Genomic DNA, 18,121 nt, shown 5'->3' with positions numbered 1-18,121 from the left:
ATTCCATCAAATTGAATCAACTATTTTTGAAGGATTTTACGTATAAACAAAAAGCAATTCCAGTCACATGACCAAGGTACTCATTTGTCACTGAACAAGGTAATACGTAAGAATAGCCTGGACCCTTTTCACTATATTCATATACAAAACCGGAAGCGTCGTGAAGTATCGCATGAAGTCTCAAAATTTTGAATGATTTAAAATATTTGTCGAGGGCTGAATTGTCGATACCAATCAAACCACCATAAGGTCGTAGTTTCAAAGCTATATCTAAATCAATCTCAGGATCCAAATGCAGACAAGTAGCTAAAAAGTATAAAAATCGTTCACCGTATTGTGAATATTCTTTTTCGATTTTCTTGTAAGTTTCGTGAATACTCTTCAAATCAACTGTAGCAATGGTAGCCATATGATTTTATAAACGCTCACTCAAAAATGACTCTAGCCACATAAATGCACATTTCCACCTACATGTATCCAGAAGAAAGCTATTTTACATGTATCACCCATGCACGGCCGTAGTCAAATGTCTTACATGTAGCGCCGCCAAAGATAACCCCCTATTATCACACGTATTAATTCGAAGGATAACCCCCCCTATCTTAGTACCCTATTATCTTACTACTTGAGTGGTTTAAGTAGGTACCATTATTTGAAGGGGTTAGTTTTTGTTCTAGTTGGAGGCGATTGGATAGAATGAAACAGTAAGTAAAGCGAAAAAGCAAGTGGTTTTGCGACTTGAAAAACGTTGTTCAAACAATAATTCGCTTTCTCGTTTTTTTTTCACATGCGGCAATTTCAGTTCCCAGTTTTGCTAATTTAATTTTTTGATCGTTTTTTTCTAAGTTGTTTTCCCAATTCATTTGTTGTCCGTTCTAGGTCTAGTTTTTTGGATAGAAAAAAATTCCTTGAATTCTGCCTGGACTTGTCCTGCTATATTTTTTTTTGTTTCACCGTCTCGCACCCCTCTTTTCGTTTTACATTTTTTCAGACAGCAAAGCTGAAAAATTAAAATTTTTGAATAAATTCTTCCTCTCCGCGTTTGCGCGCGTGACGTCATTTCTCATTCTCTTTTGCAAAAATTTTTAGGTGATTTGAGTTATTTGATTTTGATTGTATGTCTTACCTCACTCAAATTTTGACTTTTGCGCTTTAAAACTAAAGTTTAATTTGAATTAGTTGAAGGTCAAAGAAATTCATGTGTGTAATAACGATCCGTGATAAAAAAAGGTATGTGTAGTGAATTTTAACAAGCCGTATTAATTTTTCGCTGAATTTTATTAGATAATTTTTGAGCGGCGTCAATAACACTTTCTATATTAAATGATTACCTAACAGTCTGCATTGCGAAGTTTCTGTTTTTGCCAACAGAAATGACAACCAGCCTTGTACAGTGTATGTGTGGAACATGAGAACTCTCTCACTTGACAGCGTGTTGCAACACAATGAACCTGTAACTGCTGCTCAATGGGATCCAATTCACTGCAGACTCGCAATTCTCACTGGAACACCTAAGGTACGCTTCCCTTTATTCTTAAGAGCAAAATTAAGAACAACTTCAGATAATTTACTACCCCTTCCCTGATAATTTCAGCAGAGGGTATTTTGATGAGACCTGAGGTTTCAGAAAATTTTGTTTTTGATGAGACTTGAGGTTTCAGAAAGAAAATTATGGTTTTTGCGAAAAAATTGGGGTAATATTCAACGAAATTGAAAGTTTCTGAGTTCATTCGAAAAAAGTGAAAGTTTTGATAAATGTGATGTTTCACTTTTATTCTCCATTGATTAAATGTTTTTAGAGCTCTGTTATATTTCAGGTTGTTTTCTTTCGCAAACTTTTGTCGCTGATTTCCGTTTGTGATTTTTAATTGGGTAGTCTAGCTGACCAAAGATTGCAGGTTAAATTATGCTACATACTTCCCAAAAAAAGCAATTTCAAATTAAACTATCGTTTTAAATGACTTTATCGAACTAAAATTTTCCAAAAAAATTTGGGATTTTGAGGTGATCCTGCATTTTTTGTTCGTTTCATCTAAGTGAATCCATGCGCTGTAGTTAAATCTTCTCACACAAGAAACAAAATCAGCTTTAATAAACCTAACGTGACTCAATTAATATTGTTAGTTAATGTAACTTAAATGTGCGCTATGAGGCTTTCCAATATGCTGCTATTTATAGATTTTTTAATGTAATTAATTGCTCCCAACCGAAGTCTATATCAAATGTATTAGTCCTGTGTTCTTTCTTTTGGTCTGACCCGTTTGACAAACGGGATAAACAGGTAGCACCCGGAGGTGAAAAATGAAATTCAATACTTGAAACGGTAGAACAAAATGTTAGTTGACCGAGAGACTTAGTGCACTGACACCAGGGCTCTTGCACGAGACCAAGAGCATGCAACCCCCCCCCCCCCCCCCCACCCACCACCGCGTCCCCTCAATCAAGTTCAAGCTACCCTCCTTAAACCATAGCTACAATTTCGCCCCGACGTTAGTCGGTTATGTTATAGTAGTTTTTTTGGACTTTTGTCATTGATGAATTGCTCTCATGCTTCAGGTTTTCATGTGGTCTCCCAGTGGTTGTGTCGCTGTCAGAATCGTGGAAAGTGGACGAACTATTCCCAATGGAATCGACATTAAATGGCACCCGAATGGCAACATGTTTGCAATTGTAGCCAAACACGCCTTCTTCATGTGCTATCTTGACGTTGAACACAAAACCAAGTCTTCAACAAATAAAGAAGAAAAGAACGAATTAGGTGCAAAAGTGGGGTTGAAAAATCAGGAAGTTGCAGCCCACTGATATCTTTGCAGCAAGGGTCTATGATGTTTATCACTATGATGGGGAACTATATCATAATACCTAATTTCTCATTTCCTAATTGTTTCTTGATACCCATGCCAAGATCTTACAAGTCTGCACCAATCTTCATGTTTGCATTGAAAGTGTCATGTCATGATCGTGGCAAGTTTTACCACGTTTAAGTAAAAAGTAATATTGCAATCGAATATACTGGTTTTAATGGCTAGGCCCTATAAGTAGGCTACAGGTACTTATTAACAAAGGCAGACCATAGCGTCATAGATTTTGAATACAGTGGTATGAAAACAAACAATCCGATGTACTCATGAAATTTTCAGCAATTTTCAATTTTATGTTTGTTGTTGTTTGTTTGCGTTGACAGCTCTTGGCAATTGACAAAAATCTTGTTAATTTTGAATTATCAGTTGTGTCATAATAATTCTGAGTTACAATTTTGAAACTTGTTTACTAATACTTGTTTTGTGTTGATCTGTAATAAATTGAGTCTGTACATTGTAAATAGATTTTAATCGACAGACTTTTTCGATGTTACAGAAAGGTTAATGTTTGTTTTTCAATAGCTGCGATAGATAAGCGCAGCTGTTATTGTCACTCTCTTGCTTTTTTCAACAGTTCAAACAATTTGGATTGTATTGATACGCTGTTTTTTTTAAAGAACTTGTGACATTTTTATCGATTTTCTTGTCAATGTCAAGTAAGTCAAATTAGAGTAATCATTTTAGTCTCTCTGGAGTGGCAAAAGAAGCCAAAAGAGAGCAGTTTTAGGGCCTGATTTTTTGCCAAAAATCTACTAAATCACAGTGACAAATTTGTGTTTAAACAGATTTTCGGTTTATGGGAGTATTTTTCAAGTGCGGCACTTTGACTTTTGTGTTCACTGTTTTTCTCATGAATGGCATTAAAATCTAACATGTGTTCTTACTATGCGTAAGTGCATCTGTTTGAAGCGCTCATTGGGCATCTAATAGTTTTTGACTTGATCTCCAGCTGATTTCAAAAAATTTTGCTTGTCTTTGCTTGAATTTTGTTTGTCTGTGCTGGATTTTTATTTTCTTATTGCTTAGTTTCATTGAAAACCAGTCCTCTTTGTTCTCTGAAGAGGGAGGTCTTAGTTACTAATCTTACATTTCTTCACTCACTGTTTCAACTGAATAGATATTAAATTCTTTCGCTCATTTAATTGGGCTATGTAGTGAAGGCAGTCAATGTCAAAAGAACAAAATCAAAAACAGGTTAAACCAATAAAACGCTGTCATTAAGGGGTAGTTTAGTTGGTACTGGTTAATAGCCGCCGTCAGCCTCTCAACGGCTATTATTTAGGCGCTCTCCTAAATAATTCGCTGTTTTATTTTCTTTACCTTTTGATCGTTTTTCACGTTTGACTTCTGACTTCCTTCACTCACCGTTTCAATGCTCAGTGTTTGCTAGCTGTCATTGGTATTAAGCTTATTAGCTTTCAATTGAGAAGCTGAATTAAGTATAGTTTTGGGATCCAACTGAAACTGCACGGCAAATTAGAACACTTTTTGAAACTGAAAAGAAAAACAGAAACAATTGGTCAAATTATTTTTTTTTCTGCTTCAATCCCGATTTGCATCAAGCGTGTCAACGGTGGCTATTTTCTGGCACTCTGACGGCTATGTTTGGTTTTCTTCAAAATTGGATTGTGCTTTTCCGCGACCCATTATATGATCGGTAGGTTATATTTTGTTATCAGGTTTACTGACTTTGGCGATACTGATCAGTTCATTTTTGGTGTATTTTTTAAGACTTTTTGTTTTGTTAACTATCAAAGCCATCCCTAAAGTTTGTGATAGTCAAGTCTTTATTTGATTCTGTTCTGTGGATCTTAATTTGGGACCTGTCCTTGTATGTTTTCGTCCGGATTATCGTTTCCACCGTATGTCACGCTCATTTTTTTCGCGTCATCATTCTCAGTGGAGTGAGTCCTCTTGTTCTTTCAAGCTTTTCGTCGTGCATGATTTACCTCTCTCAAAATGTCTTTTCAGCTCTCAAATTGATATGTGCTTTTGTTATTGGAGACGATAAGCTGAGTTTAGTATACATCACTCTAATTGGCGGTTATTCGAGGGTAGCCAACAAATAGCAAAAAAAGTATGCAATTTCTGAACAAAACTGCGGATTATCACCACTTAATAAAAAAGAGTGAACTTATCCTCCGATCTTTTAGTAGTCTAACAGCAATAGCTTTTTGGCCTCCTCTTGGTTTTTTTGAGATCTGTTCACACATTGATGATTTTTGAAGTCAAAGCGAAGTGATGATTTTGCTCGCGCCGAAACAGGAAACGGAGCGTAAAAGCCAATGGTTTTGCGGAGTGATTTTCTAAACTTTAATTTTAAAGTAGAGTGAGAAAACGGCGATTGAACAAAAATGCGTTTTCTCGCTAGTGGTTTTTTTGCATGCGGCAATTTGATTATTTTATTGTTTTTCAATTTTTTAATCAGAATTTTTGTCTAAATGTTTTTCCCAATCCACTCATAATCCATTTTAGTTCTAGTTTTTTTGTTTAACTAATGAAAATTCTTTACCTTGTAGGTCATGACTTGTCCTCCTATTTTTTTTTAATTCGTCGCCAAGATTTTTGTTACGACCATAAGATGTTACAACCAATTCAAATTTGCTTTCTGTTCATTCGTTCGTGCAATTTCAACTTGATTACGTGCCTAACGTCATATTTCACTCTAAGTGGAGCGAGTTTTTTTTCATTGGCCTTATAACGTTTTTGGTCGCACGTGACTTACCTCAGTCTCAAATTTGACTTCCTCATTCTGAAATTAGTTTTTCCTTACGTTTATTCACTGAGATAAGGTCAGGTGAATGTGTGTCATTATAATCGAAGTTTATTTGAGATCAGCTAAAAGAAGCATCAATAAGATATACAGATTCCTAATCAAAATTGAACTTCTCTGCATTTTATGATTAAAAGAAATTTTTTTAGTTTTTCTAATTTTTTGGCAGGTCTACGAATCTATCGCAGCTATTTTTCGACAATCTGCTAGCTAGTTTCTTGATTGCTCTCAAACGAAGTTTGTAGCAATTATATTACTTCTGTAGTCTTTTTGATGCGTTTTTGACTCATACATTCAACTTTTCATCCTCAATAAAAAATAAACAGGTAGCGCCCAGCGGGCCTTAAGATGTCTTAGAGATTTTCAGCTCACTAGCCTCCAAGTAGTATGCAATTCATAAACTGTTTTTGGAGACTTATACTTATGGTTCGAAGAGCGATTCTTAGAAGCTGACCCACAATCACCCCCCCCCCCCCCCCTCAACTTCAGTACCCATTCCCTACCCCTGCACGTTTCATTTTTCAGGCCGTAAGGGACACCTGCAGCCTAAGACACCTCTCTAACCGTTGCCCCCCTTTGTTCCCCCAACACCCGCATCCACTGTTGCTCCCCACCCCCGGTGCAGCTCTCTCACGCTGCGCTCACCTCACGCCCTTTCAATTAAGCTAAAGCTAGCCTCAATAAACCGTTACTAGCTTCTGACGAAGCCAACGAGTTGTTTGAGAGCAATTCGCTTGACGTTAGTTGATTGTCGTTATTCTTAGATCGTATTTCTGCCTTTGATATTTTCACTCCTGGTCTAGGAAGCTATCAAAGCTATTTCCTCGCAGCGTGCCATATAATTTTGGGTTACATGACAATATACCCGATGCCAATATTCCCTATGTGTATATTTTTTGCCTTTTGGTCTTTTCGTTCCGTAATCAAATTACAATTTGTGAAAGCTATTTGAGAGCAGCTAAAAGCAGCATCAATAATTTATGCAGATTCTTAATCAAAATAGAACCTCTCTGCATTTTATCATTAGAAGAATTTTTTGGTCTGTTTTTCTAATGTTGTTTGAGACTGCAGGTATCGGAGCTATTTTCTGACTATCTGCCGGCTAGTTTCATAATTGCTCTCATTTGAAGTTTGTAGCAATTTTATTTCCTGTAGTCTTTTTTAATGCGATTTTTTGCTTGACCGATTTTTCGTCTGACCCATTTGACTTTTCGTCCTCAAAAACGGGATAAACAGGTAGCGCTCGGAGGGCAATAAGTTCTCTTAGAGCCCTAAGCCTTACTGTGCTCTAAGAATGCGATGAACCAAAACGGTTCTGAGAAGACAATTTCTTTGTCTCCCGCATCACCCCCCCCCCCCCCCCCCACTCAACCCATGCATTATCCACCCTCCTCCACTTGTACCCTCTTCATCTAGGCTTCGCAACCCTCCACCCCATCGCTTGCCCCCTCCCCATAATGCTATTATCAATAAGCCCCAGCCGGCTACTACCGACGCCAACCGGTCGTTTGAGAGAAATTCGCCCGACGTTAGTCGGTTATGTTTCATTTGCTTGTTGAGACTGTAGGGCTACAAAGCTATCGCTGCTGTTTTCTGGCAGTCTGTTTTCTATGTTATTTTAATTTAAGATGAAAAAGGACCAGTTGTATAATTGTTTTTCAGAAAGTTTTGTCTCCTAGTATTGATTGTTTATCGCTTTAAGTTTTGATTGCAACGATGGACGTTGAAATGTGTGCAAATTCTGATGAGCTATATGAACAAAAAACAGAATTGGAGCAATTTTCAATCATACGACCGAAACAAATTGCCAAAGAGTTCGACTGTGCTATTTTGAATTTCTCTGGCGATTTTTCCGATAACAAATACGTCACTTTGGACCCTAGAAAGTCCATCCAGACGAAATATGGAATGGTTGTGTTCAAGAATCTGATAGGAAAGGAGTATGGATCCAAACACATGTTCATGTCGCATAATAGGAAATTGTTTTCCAGCTAGTGATAAATCAATCTATGGTACTAATCGAAACGATGAACGATGGCAGTTCTTAACGTTTTGGTCAATCAAAATTGATAAAAAGAGCTTTAAGATCTCAATTTGTCTCCATAACAACGGCGTATTTTTAAAAATCTAAGTGATAAAATAAAAAAAAACTTTCTATAAAAGGACTGTTTTAGGCTACCTCCGTTTTGAACTTTTTATCACTGCAAGCGAATAAACAGTTTTTTTCGTTAAGAATCTTTAATTTTCGATGTGCTTAACTGGACACTTACACGTGGAGACTTCACAAAAACTATATTAAACCTTAAATGTCTGCGAATATTTCATCAGCTGAGAGAATGGGTAAAGTGTCTCACATTAGTTGCTCTCAAACGAAGATGGTGATTGCTCATTTGCGGAGCCTTCATGTTACTTGAAGCTCAGTTTCCCGGAACGCTCTTTTTAATTGATCTCAAGCGAAGTTTGTAGCAATTATATGGTCTAGGGTCCTGCTGGTCTTTTTTAATGCAATTTTCCGTACTACTGACTTTTTGTCTGATTGTTCGTTAACAATTCAAATGATTTTGATTGTATTGGTGCTTGTTTTTACAACTCGAGGAGAAGTTGGTGATCTATTTTTTCATCGGCTACTTCTATTTTTAGAAGATGTGTTTTAGCGGAAGTCAAATGTCTTACGTGGTTAAAATATTTAGGTCTATCTGCTGAACAATTGTCATAAGCAGGTAGAGAATTTTGAGTGGTTTTCTATTCATTCTGAGAAAAAGCCAGAAAAGGTGCGCAAAAATTTTGCTCTAAGCGTGCAATGTTTTTTGTTTATTTGCGGCTTCGAAGCAGTTTTTCGATTTAAACTCTTAACTTTTTCAGCGGAAGGTGTTTGTCTGATTTAGTTTAGCTGACAATAGTTCATTTGGAAGCATATTTTTAAGCACGTTTTTTTCATCACTTTGTCCCTTTGCACGCTTTTTAAGCTCTTTTTGCACTCTCACTCAGTTTTTTGTTTTATTTGGGGATTTTTTTGGTTGTATTTTGTTTATCTGGTGATCTGTTGATTTGATTTTTTTTCAAATTTGAGATGTGTTTATTAAAGAAAATGGAGTATTTTAATTAATTTTGTATGTTTTTAATAGCCGCTATTAGTAATTTTTCGCAGATATTGCTATTTTTGAGCTTTTTGCATTCTCTTGTTCACTATTTAATCGAGAGCTATACCACAATTAATGCTATCAAGTTTATACAGGGCAATTTTCTCTGAAGTATATTATAAACGTTTGTAATTTTTTAGGTTTTTGTGCTTTATTTTTTGACTCGTAAGTCAAGTACCCGTCACTTGTTGAAAGTTTTTCAGATAATTTAATAATTGTTCTCGAACAAGGTTTGGACCAATTATTTTAAACGTGCAAAAATTTTTTATGAGAATTTTTTTTACTTTTCGAGCAACTTTTATACCTTGAATTTCCTTTTGCGTGATCTAAATTTCGTGATCTAAGTGCGCAAAAGTTGGTGCAAGTTAAATTTTATTAATGGCTATGGTGGTATATAATAACCTCCAAGTACGTCCTTTTAAGTGCCCTAGTCATTTTTAGGCCACCTTTAGTTACTCTCTTCTCCCCGACCGAGTTAAGCGGACTGCAATGGATTCGAGCTTCCATGAGGCTTTCGAGAGAATTTTTCTGACATTAGTTGGTTGTTTAGTGTTTAGATTTGACGTTTCTCATGTTAATTTTACTGTTGTTGTTGATATTGTTCGTTATTAGTGTTATAAAGTAGGTTAATTTTTCTTAGTGAGTTGTCCCGCTCTAAATGATTATCTGCCTCGAAGTCTTCTTCCTTGGTTCCTTAGTCTTCCGGTTATGTTTTCAAAGATTTGTTCACATTTCTTTTCGACTTTTTGATGTCAATGAGAAGTCAAATTGGAGTGGCGATTTTTGGTCACGATGGAGTAAACATAGGGGCTAAAAAGGCAGCAAGTTTGTAGCGTAATTTTTTCTCCCGCTGCTTTAAAAGTGGGGTGAGAACTTTTGCTATTTTTACGGCGTTTCGAAAGCTCATACATGTGTTCTAATAATGCATATAGTTTTTTAATTCATCAAAGGCTATTAACGGTTCCTCTGCCTTAAAAGCTGTTAGACACTGCTTTTAGTAGAATATCAGTGATTTTTTTAATTTCGTCCATTTTTGTATATTTTGTACTGTTTCTTAGTCTTATTAATGACTGGTCTCATTGACACACTAATGAGGCCTCAAAGAAGCAATGTTATAGTTTTATTTGATATCGAAATGTTGTGTAACTGCTTTGTGTTTGTGCTGTGATATAATAATCTTGCACAAAATGTGAAATGATGGCTTTATTTTAAAAGATGACGCTCGAAAACACTTCTCAATTTATGTATGCAGTAAAGGTTTCTTCTATCTTCTTCACTTGACACCTGAATTGTGGACGAGTAATCTCAATCACAGGACTCAGATTCTCTACTCCATGGACATTTCCATGATTGTGTTTGAATTGGACTTGATGAGTGGATCCAGAGTTATCGAAACTGGCACCGGTTTGTTTTTACTATCAATATTGGATCTATTCTGCCCCCCCCCCCCCCCAAGTGTTTTGTACGCCCCCCCCCCTCCGTTACTAATTATATGTTGTTATATAGCACGTTACCATGTAAAAAATAGCATGTGCTCCTGGGGGTGTGCAAAATATTAGCTCACTAAGGGGGGGGGGCAAAACAGAATAGCTCCTCAATATTTTAACTGATTGAGTTCGTTTTTATTCCAATATTTAGATAAGACGGCGGGCTCGTTTCAAGTTTATAGGGCATGTCGAGAATTGTCGTTGTTTTCTTAATTCATTTTACCTTTTGATCACGTTTTTTTTGTTTTATTTAAGTCAGGGTTTTCACGTTTGACTCGTGACTCACTGTTTCAACTGAATCGATTTTAAATTCTTTCACGCATTGAATTACGCACTGCAGTGAATACGGTAAATGTCAAGAAAAGCAAATTCAAAAGAAACGGGAGAAACCGTTAAAGCCCGGTCATTAAGTCATAGTGCAATAGGTTATCAAAATTCATTAGAGTGATTGCTAGCTGGTATTGGTATTCAGCTTAATAGCCCTCAGTTTAGAAGCTGAAATAAATTATAGTTTTAAAATCTAACTGAAACTGAAAACCAAATTAGAACACTTTTTGACATTTAGAAACAAACTGGGGAAGTTTTTATCTCTTCTTTTTTTCTGTTTCAATAGCATCAACGGCGGCTATTTTCTGAGAAATTGCCTGTTATGCTTAAAGAATGGGTTCACTTGGCTGTTTGGACGCTGTGGAATTTATTTTTATGTGGTTTGGAGTCGGTTGGCATTCTATTCAAGTTTTGGTGGATCTTTTCCGTTTGTGCCCCCCCCCCCTACAGAGCAAGTTTCTTTACACAGTAAAGCATTATGTAAAAATATGGCACGTGCGTCTGGGGAGGGGGGTTGCAAATAATATGCACCCACTAGGCTGGAGGCACAAGCGGAAAAGATCCCAAATATTTTAGCCGGTTTTTGCGCCTTATACATTTTGATAACGTAATCTAAAGTAAATTTTTGAATGGATTTCAGTTGTCTGGTCATTAATGCTCACCGTGACCTGGGTATCTTTTTTGCTATGTAGTTTTTTCTGAACTTAGAGGTCTTTGTTCAGAAACCCCCCCCCCCCCCCAGCTTAGTGGTCAGATAGCCTATAGCCCCCCCCCCCCCCCCAATCATGTTAAACATACCATAATGGGGGGTTATGCTTTGGTTGGTGTTGGGGGCTTTAATGGGAAAGACCGAATTTAGTTTCGAGCCTGAATTTTGAAACATTTGATGAGGATCTATTCTGTCCTCCTCTCCCCCCTCCCCAGCTGTGTTTTATGCCCCAATAACAAAGTGTTGTTATATAGCACATTACTATGTAAAAAATAGCACGTGAGCTTGGGGGTGCAAAATTCCAAAAATCGGAACTATTCTGTTTTGCCACCCCCCCCCCCCCCCCCCCCAGCTTAGTGGGCTTATATTTCTACCGCTCAGAAGGGGGGCAAACAGAAGAGATCCCAAAATTTATATGCCCACTAAGCTTGGGGGGCCGAAACAGAATAAACCAGATGATGATCTTTTAAGTTTCCTTTCAGGAAGTGGTTCTTTAAGTCATTCAATTGGACGTGCGATTGCACCCAATGGGCGACTGATCACCCACGACTACAGCATTGAGAGAGTGAATGCAGCTAATGAGGATTTCAGAAGACACGGAATTGACAGTATAGTTGAAAGTAGCCAGAGGAATGTGTTACTCGATGGATTTGCACCAGAATGCAAAGAGCAAAAAGTAACACCATTTAAAAAAAGAGCCTTTCAATGTTAAGTTTCGTGTGACTCTTTTAATTAAAGTATATAGTTTTTTAGAATTTTTTTTAATTGCGTGAATTCTCTGGTTGAGGTAAGATTGCTGTAATCATGAGCTAAAATTTCAAAGTCAATTAAAATTTTAATTTCGAAACATGATTAACATGAGATGTCAGAGGAAATGCGTTGAACACTTTTGACGTGCTTTTTTACTCCATTTTTGATTTATGGGCTACATACTTTTATTTAAATTAATGTGTTATCAAAATTAATCTTTCTGTCATCTATTTTTTTCTAGTTATCTATCAAAAGTAATCTTTAAATTTTTATGTAAAATTTGATAATGAATTTTGTGTTTTATGATTTCGAGGGTTTAATAAAGGGGCTTAAAGTTCATAGATTTTGTTCCTAGTGAAAGTTTGTCGATGATGATGTTCTGAAATCATTGATCCAAGTAGTGACTTTGGGGCTATTGTACACCCACTTGGATAGGCTGTGTTTCAGACTAATTATCCGATGGGTGCTTTTTGGCTTTTATTGACAGCATATTTTTATCAGTGTTTCCAATTTTTTTCAACCGTTCATTTAAAACATGAATGAATTGCAGCCGGACATTAATTTTGCAGCATCGTTTTTCTTTTCTTTTTTGCTATCTATTTCATTTCGATTGTCTCCATATTTCATATAGATCGTGAATCTCAAAATCTTTGCTTAACAGTGAGTTCGAAAAAATTGAGATCGTTTGTTTTTATTGTTCTCAAACTTTGTTTGATCAAATATATTAATCCTGTGGTCTTTTATGCCATTTTTCGCTCGACCGCTTTTTCGTCTGACCCTCTTGACTTTTTGTCTCCAAAAACGGGATAAACAGGTAACGCCCTGAGGGTATTAATTGCTTTTGAGCTTTTTGGCTCATTGGACTCTAAGTTTGCGATTCACCAAAACTGTTTTTCAGAAATAAATTCAAAATTTGAAGGGCGGTTATTAGAGTTTGACCCCCACCCCACTTTACAGACCTCCTATCCTCCCCACGCACTTTACCTCCCTCCCCTCCCCCACCTCCACTTCATCCACAATCCCCTGCACATCTTTCCATCCGTAACCCACCTTCAATTAAACGCACCTTCAATTAAGTTAAGGCTAGCCTTCATAAACCGTAGCTAGCTACTGACGAAGCCAAGCGCTCACCCGTCGTTTGAGAGCCCTTCGACTGACGTTAGTGGGTTTCATTTTTTGTGGGATGATTTCAGTTAGTAACTTTTATTCAGCCCAATTTCAAGATTTGGGGTAGGTATAGATTTTCTATGTGGTTAAATTTTTTCAAATAAAATGAGACCGACAAATGTCCTACTCCTTAGCGTTACACGTTCTTTTCATAGTGATTTTTGGTTACGACTATATGACGTTGGTTACGACCATATATGCCTTTTGTTTATTCATTCATTCAGTTTCGGAATTGCATGTCATTTTTCACTCTTATTTGAGCGAGTTTTTTGTTCATTCGCTTGATTGTTTTTGGTCATTGTGATTTAACTCATCTTAAATGTGGCTTTCCTCAATTTCAAATTGAGACTCGATGTCACTCTAATTGAAAGTTATTTAGGAGCTAATATAAGCAACAAGAATATGTACAAATTCTTAATCGAAATATAACATCTCAGCAATTAATAAAAAGAATTCGGTCTGTTTTTTTTGCTTTCTGAGACTGCAGATGTACGAAGATATCGCGGCTCATATCTGCAATGTGCCAGCTATGTTCTTACAGCTAAATAAACCAACTGCTGCTAAATTTTTCAAGAGCATGTAAAATTCAGGTGATTACATTTTCTGCAGTTTTTGAACCGGCTTTCAGTTTTGCTCAGCTGATTCGTATATATTTATTCCTCAAGTGTTTGTATTTGTTAATGTCACTACATTATTTATTTGAGTTTTTCGATGCCATAACAAGAATAGGGAGTCGATTGTTGGTCTTAATGATCTTCATTAGAATTTGTGATTGCTATTTGGGTCGTAAATGCTAATCACAGCTCATTAAGAATATTTATGAAAATTTTAGCCCTGTTCTTCTTCCGCGTGATCAAAATTATTCATGAGGCGGGGCGAGCAAACTTATAAGCGTGTTCCTTGTTTGTATATACTAATGTCATAATCAATTTATACTGTAACCGATCGGCTAATTATAAATTGATTTTTTTTCACTGACTTTTACAGCTCACATCTAGCTCTTTTAACATGGACATGGATTAGAGCCGTTTTCGCAAAATCAACGCCAAATAGATAAAGTTAACCTTCCAAACACATGATCACGTGCCTAATTATGCAACATAGTGACAAATTTATCACCATATCCCACAGTCTAAAATTCTCGTTTTCCACACATCACAAAATGAATATGGTGACGATCAGCCTTTTATCATCATAAATTGTTCTTTTTAATTGCTCGTGCTCTGAAGTTCATAGCAATTATTGTAAGCGTGTTGGTCTTTTTTATGCAAATTTTTCGCTTGACCATTTTGTGCTGTTCTTCTAGAACCTTCTTTGACTTCTGAAGTGACTTTTTCACGCTTTCGTTCTTCATTCTTGAGTGATCTCTATTGCTCTCACTCTTGTTGATATAAAGTTGGTTGCAGCATAGTAATAGTAAAGGCGAAATAGCACAGTCGGTAGTGCACATGGTTACAAAGCGGGAGGGCAACGGTGCGAATCTCGGTGGGGGTCAAATGTTTTTCCACACACCTGTCGTTCGAGAGCAATTCTTCCGACATTAGTCGGTTTATGTTTAATTCAATTGCCAAGCTGGCTGTTTATTGGCTATTATCCGGCTATGATATGTCATTGCATGTCAATCATAAATTTTTCACTAGTCGATATAAGATTCTAGCAAGATTATCATCCTGTTTTGACTAGGGTCTTTAATTTCCATACCAAACTTTCCATGTTTCAAACCAACTACTGCATAATTTTCTCCCTCCTTTCTTTTGTCCAGTCTGTTTGACCTCGATGGCGTTTATGCGTTTATGACACCCCCTGTTGGGACTGAGTTATTCTTCAATCGCATACCATGTTGGAAAGAGAATAGATGCGTCACGTCAGGTGAAGAACGTCTTCTGTTTCTGTGGGTTTTTCAATTTTAAATTTTGCTCCGTCCCTTTCAAAAATTTTTGAAATTTTAATTTAGTTTTTTAGTGAATTTATAATTTAATTTTAACAGAGGAAAAATAGGTATGTTATTTTGACTACATTTTATTTTAGTTTTTTAACTGAATTTTGAATTTGAATTTTTTAACCAGAGGACAAATTGGTATGTTTTTTCTATTAAATAAGCGCTCTGGAAGGTTAAGCCGAATAGCAGTACATATCAATAAGCAGCTAAACCAAGTCAGAGGTGATTAGTGCTGACATTTCCTCTCAATGTTAGTTCGTTTTTTCTGGAGGTTTGCTTCAGAACTAGAATTTGAATAAATTATCAGCTTTGTTGAGCTTCATAAATTAGTCTCCCATTTGATCAATAATGTGCTAATCTTGCGTATTAACATTAAATAGATATGCAAATTACAACCCTGTTCCCTTTTTCCTTTTTCCACGTGAACAAGTTTTTCGTGTTCGTTAGGCGGCGTGTTCGTTGCAAATAATATTCACCCACTAAGCTGGGGGGGGGGGGGGGGGGGTTGCAAACAGAAAAATCCACCATTTGTATATAACATTATGGTGGTCTAAATGTTATTTAGACCACCATAATTACTTCTGAATTTTAAATTATCTAACTGCAAAATTTTAAATTACTTCTGAATTTTAAATTTTCTAACTGCAAAAATTTTGCCTTGCATCTCGACTTTCATAACAACCAACTTCCTAGTGTAATCCAAAATCTGATCTCACGTAATTAACAGAAACAAACGTAATTAATAGAATAAAAACCTTCGTAAGATAACTTGAATTCTTGCACGCATTTGAAAGTGAAATCTTGCACGCATTGTCTTTGCCCTTTTGTAATTGTGGGTTTTTCATTTGATAATTCGAAATTTTTTTTAGGTCGATGCCGTATTTCTTGACCTGCCTGAACCCTGGAGCGCCGTCAAACATGCTGTCGAAGTCTTGAAAACCGACAATGGGCGAATTGCGTGTTTTTGTCCCTGCATTGAACAAGTTCAAAGAACATGCAGCGAGTTGCGAATGCTCAAATTCCAGCATATCGAAACTCGAGAATTTGTGCTGCGACCTTATTCGTTAAATAGTGACACGATAGCAAGTTACGCGGACGATCTGTCGGAAAAAACGTCGTACAAGCAAAGTTACCTCAAAAGGAAGAACTACAAGTACACACATACGGGGTATTTGACATTCGCTTCGTACTTTGGTTAACATGCATAATTCTGGTGCTATTTCTCTTATTGTTTCATGCAAGTGTTGTAATGTTTTGGTTGAAAAATCACATTTATTCTTTTCAAAACTTTTGACTGAAAAGATCTTTGATGATATCTTTTTGAGCTTGTTGCCTAGTTAGCGTTCAGAATCATTCAACACAAGAAAAAATTGTTGTATATTTGAGCAAATTGAGTATATAAGTTTTTTTCTCGCAGCTATTTATGTCCCCTTATTTTCCGACATTTTTTTCAATATGGTGAATATATATGGTAGACCGGCTTTTTTTCAGTCATATTTTCACGTTTCCTTTCGTTATCATAGCAAACATGACATCATTTTGAAGCCTGAAGAGACTACTTCTGATTTTTGTGAAAGAATTACAATTTTTGCCAGATTGAAAAAAGGCGAGCTGTTTGAAAAGAAAACAGAAGGAAAGCAGAAAAGAATTGGAGGGGGATATAAAACTACTTCATTATTATTGTTTTTATAATATTGTTAGTTAATTATATTTTAAAAAATAATATTGGATAATGCAAATTTGTTTCGAAATGGAACAATTAATTTTTATAACGTTTCAGAAAAAAAACAATTTTTACTTTTCACGGATTCTTACTCTTCGTCCTATATACTATTTTAAGTTTTTAAATGTACAATGTTTTTTGTTATTCAACGAGTTTCTGATAAACAAAAAACCTGAAAATGTAGAAACCAGAAGACGCTGAAATTTTTGGAAGGATTGAGCTATATTTTTAAAAAGTACCTTGTAGTTGTTTTCTGTGGATTTGCTTGTCCAAAACTAAACCAATTGAACAACCGTGACACTCCTGACATACATGGAAACTATAGGAAATACATTTTTTAGAGAACTGTAAAAGCCAAAACAAAAATGAAATACTTCCTTCATATTTCATGCTGGAAATATCTGCTTCAATTCACGCTCTTCCTTGTCTTGTACAATTGTGGCCTAATGTTTTTTTGAGGGTTTTGTTTCACTCTAAAATTACTTAACTGGCTTTTTAAAGGTCCTTCAAATCGGAAAATTAACTAATTGGGGACGAAGAAATATTTTTCTCATTTTTTTTACCTTAGACTCTAACTTTCTTTGATGCTTGCAATGTGCAGTTGGTCTCGTATCTGATTAAACGGGATTTGTAAATTGATTGATAAATGAAATAACCGTATACCAGAATCTACCAGCCTGAGTAAATTGATAAAAAAAATAACGACAGTTTTTGACTTAGAAAATTATTTGAAATTTTGTTTTGATTTTTAACGTAAGCATTGAATAGAAAGAATCGTGGTTTGGTTTTTGTTAAGGTGGAATGTGCGAATATACACCAGGATCCACCAGCGTGATTTACTTGGTAATCAAAAACGACAGTTGTTCACTTAGAAATATATTTAAAATTTTACTTTGATTTGTAACGTAAGCATTGAATAGAAAGAACGGTTTGGTTTTTTTCGATTTGTTATGTAAGCAAAACAACAATTTTTTTTAGATTTGTTATGTAAGCAGTGAAAAGAAGGAATCTTGTTTGGTTTTCTTTAATTTGGACAAAATTGAAAATTGTTGGAATTCAGGATACATGAATCAAATTTAAATTGATATTAATTTTCTCTGTCAAAAGAAAAAACTTGACATAATGTTCGAGTCTTAATTTTTCATTTCAATATTTTGTTAATTAAATTTTCACTCCTTTTTGAACTTAATTTTCTTTAACCAAAATCTGTGACAATGTAATAGGGTTTTTATTCTGGTAAAATTT

At 35.9% G+C, this 18,121-nt stretch overlaps 2 protein-coding genes across 2 annotated transcripts in view; both read left to right on the top strand.

Moving 5' to 3' along the window:
- Nucleotides 1-3,338, top strand: part of LOC142350580 (WD repeat-containing protein WRAP73-like) — a 36,451-nt gene extending 33,113 nt beyond the window's left edge. The window contains exons 10-11 of the mRNA XM_075402443.1: nucleotides 1,372-1,516; nucleotides 2,557-3,338. Of these exons, the coding sequence (XP_075258558.1) occupies nucleotides 1,372-1,516; nucleotides 2,557-2,802 (391 nt within the window). The 3' untranslated portion in view covers nucleotides 2,803-3,338. The remainder of the gene's footprint in view (nucleotides 1-1,371; nucleotides 1,517-2,556) is intronic.
- Nucleotides 3,339-7,249: 3,911 nt separating this feature from the next.
- LOC142350343 (tRNA (adenine(58)-N(1))-methyltransferase catalytic subunit trmt61a-like) lies at nucleotides 7,250-16,473 on the top strand. The gene is made up of 4 exons (XM_075402177.1): nucleotides 7,250-7,610; nucleotides 10,027-10,178; nucleotides 11,780-11,973; nucleotides 16,023-16,473. Exons 1-4 carry the CDS (start codon nucleotides 7,351-7,353, stop codon nucleotides 16,350-16,352), a joined length of 936 nt encoding a protein of 311 aa, XP_075258292.1. The 5' UTR covers nucleotides 7,250-7,350; the 3' UTR covers nucleotides 16,353-16,473.
- Nucleotides 16,474-18,121: the final 1,648 nt, after the last annotated feature.

This window comes from Convolutriloba macropyga, chromosome 12, assembly GCF_964194025.1.
Source record: "Convolutriloba macropyga chromosome 12, txConMacr16.3, whole genome shotgun sequence".
NCBI classification, from domain to species: Eukaryota; Metazoa; Xenacoelomorpha; order Acoela; family Convolutidae; genus Convolutriloba; species Convolutriloba macropyga.
The sequence above is the reverse complement of the archived record's forward strand: the minus strand, read 5'-3'. Positions and strand labels throughout refer to the sequence as shown.

Bases quoted from the DNA above. Each gene is read 5' to 3' on its own strand.
- LOC142350343 (XM_075402177.1), top strand. From the start codon at position 7,351: ATGGACGTTGAAATGTGTGCAAATTCTGATGAGCTATATGAACAAAAA. The intron at 7,611-10,026 runs GAAATTGTTTTC...TTATGTATGCAG, and splicing joins ATGTTCATGTCGCATAATAG to TAAAGGTTTCTTCTATCTTC. The intron at 10,179-11,779 runs GTTTGTTTTTAC...GTTTCCTTTCAG, and splicing joins AGTTATCGAAACTGGCACCG to GAAGTGGTTCTTTAAGTCAT.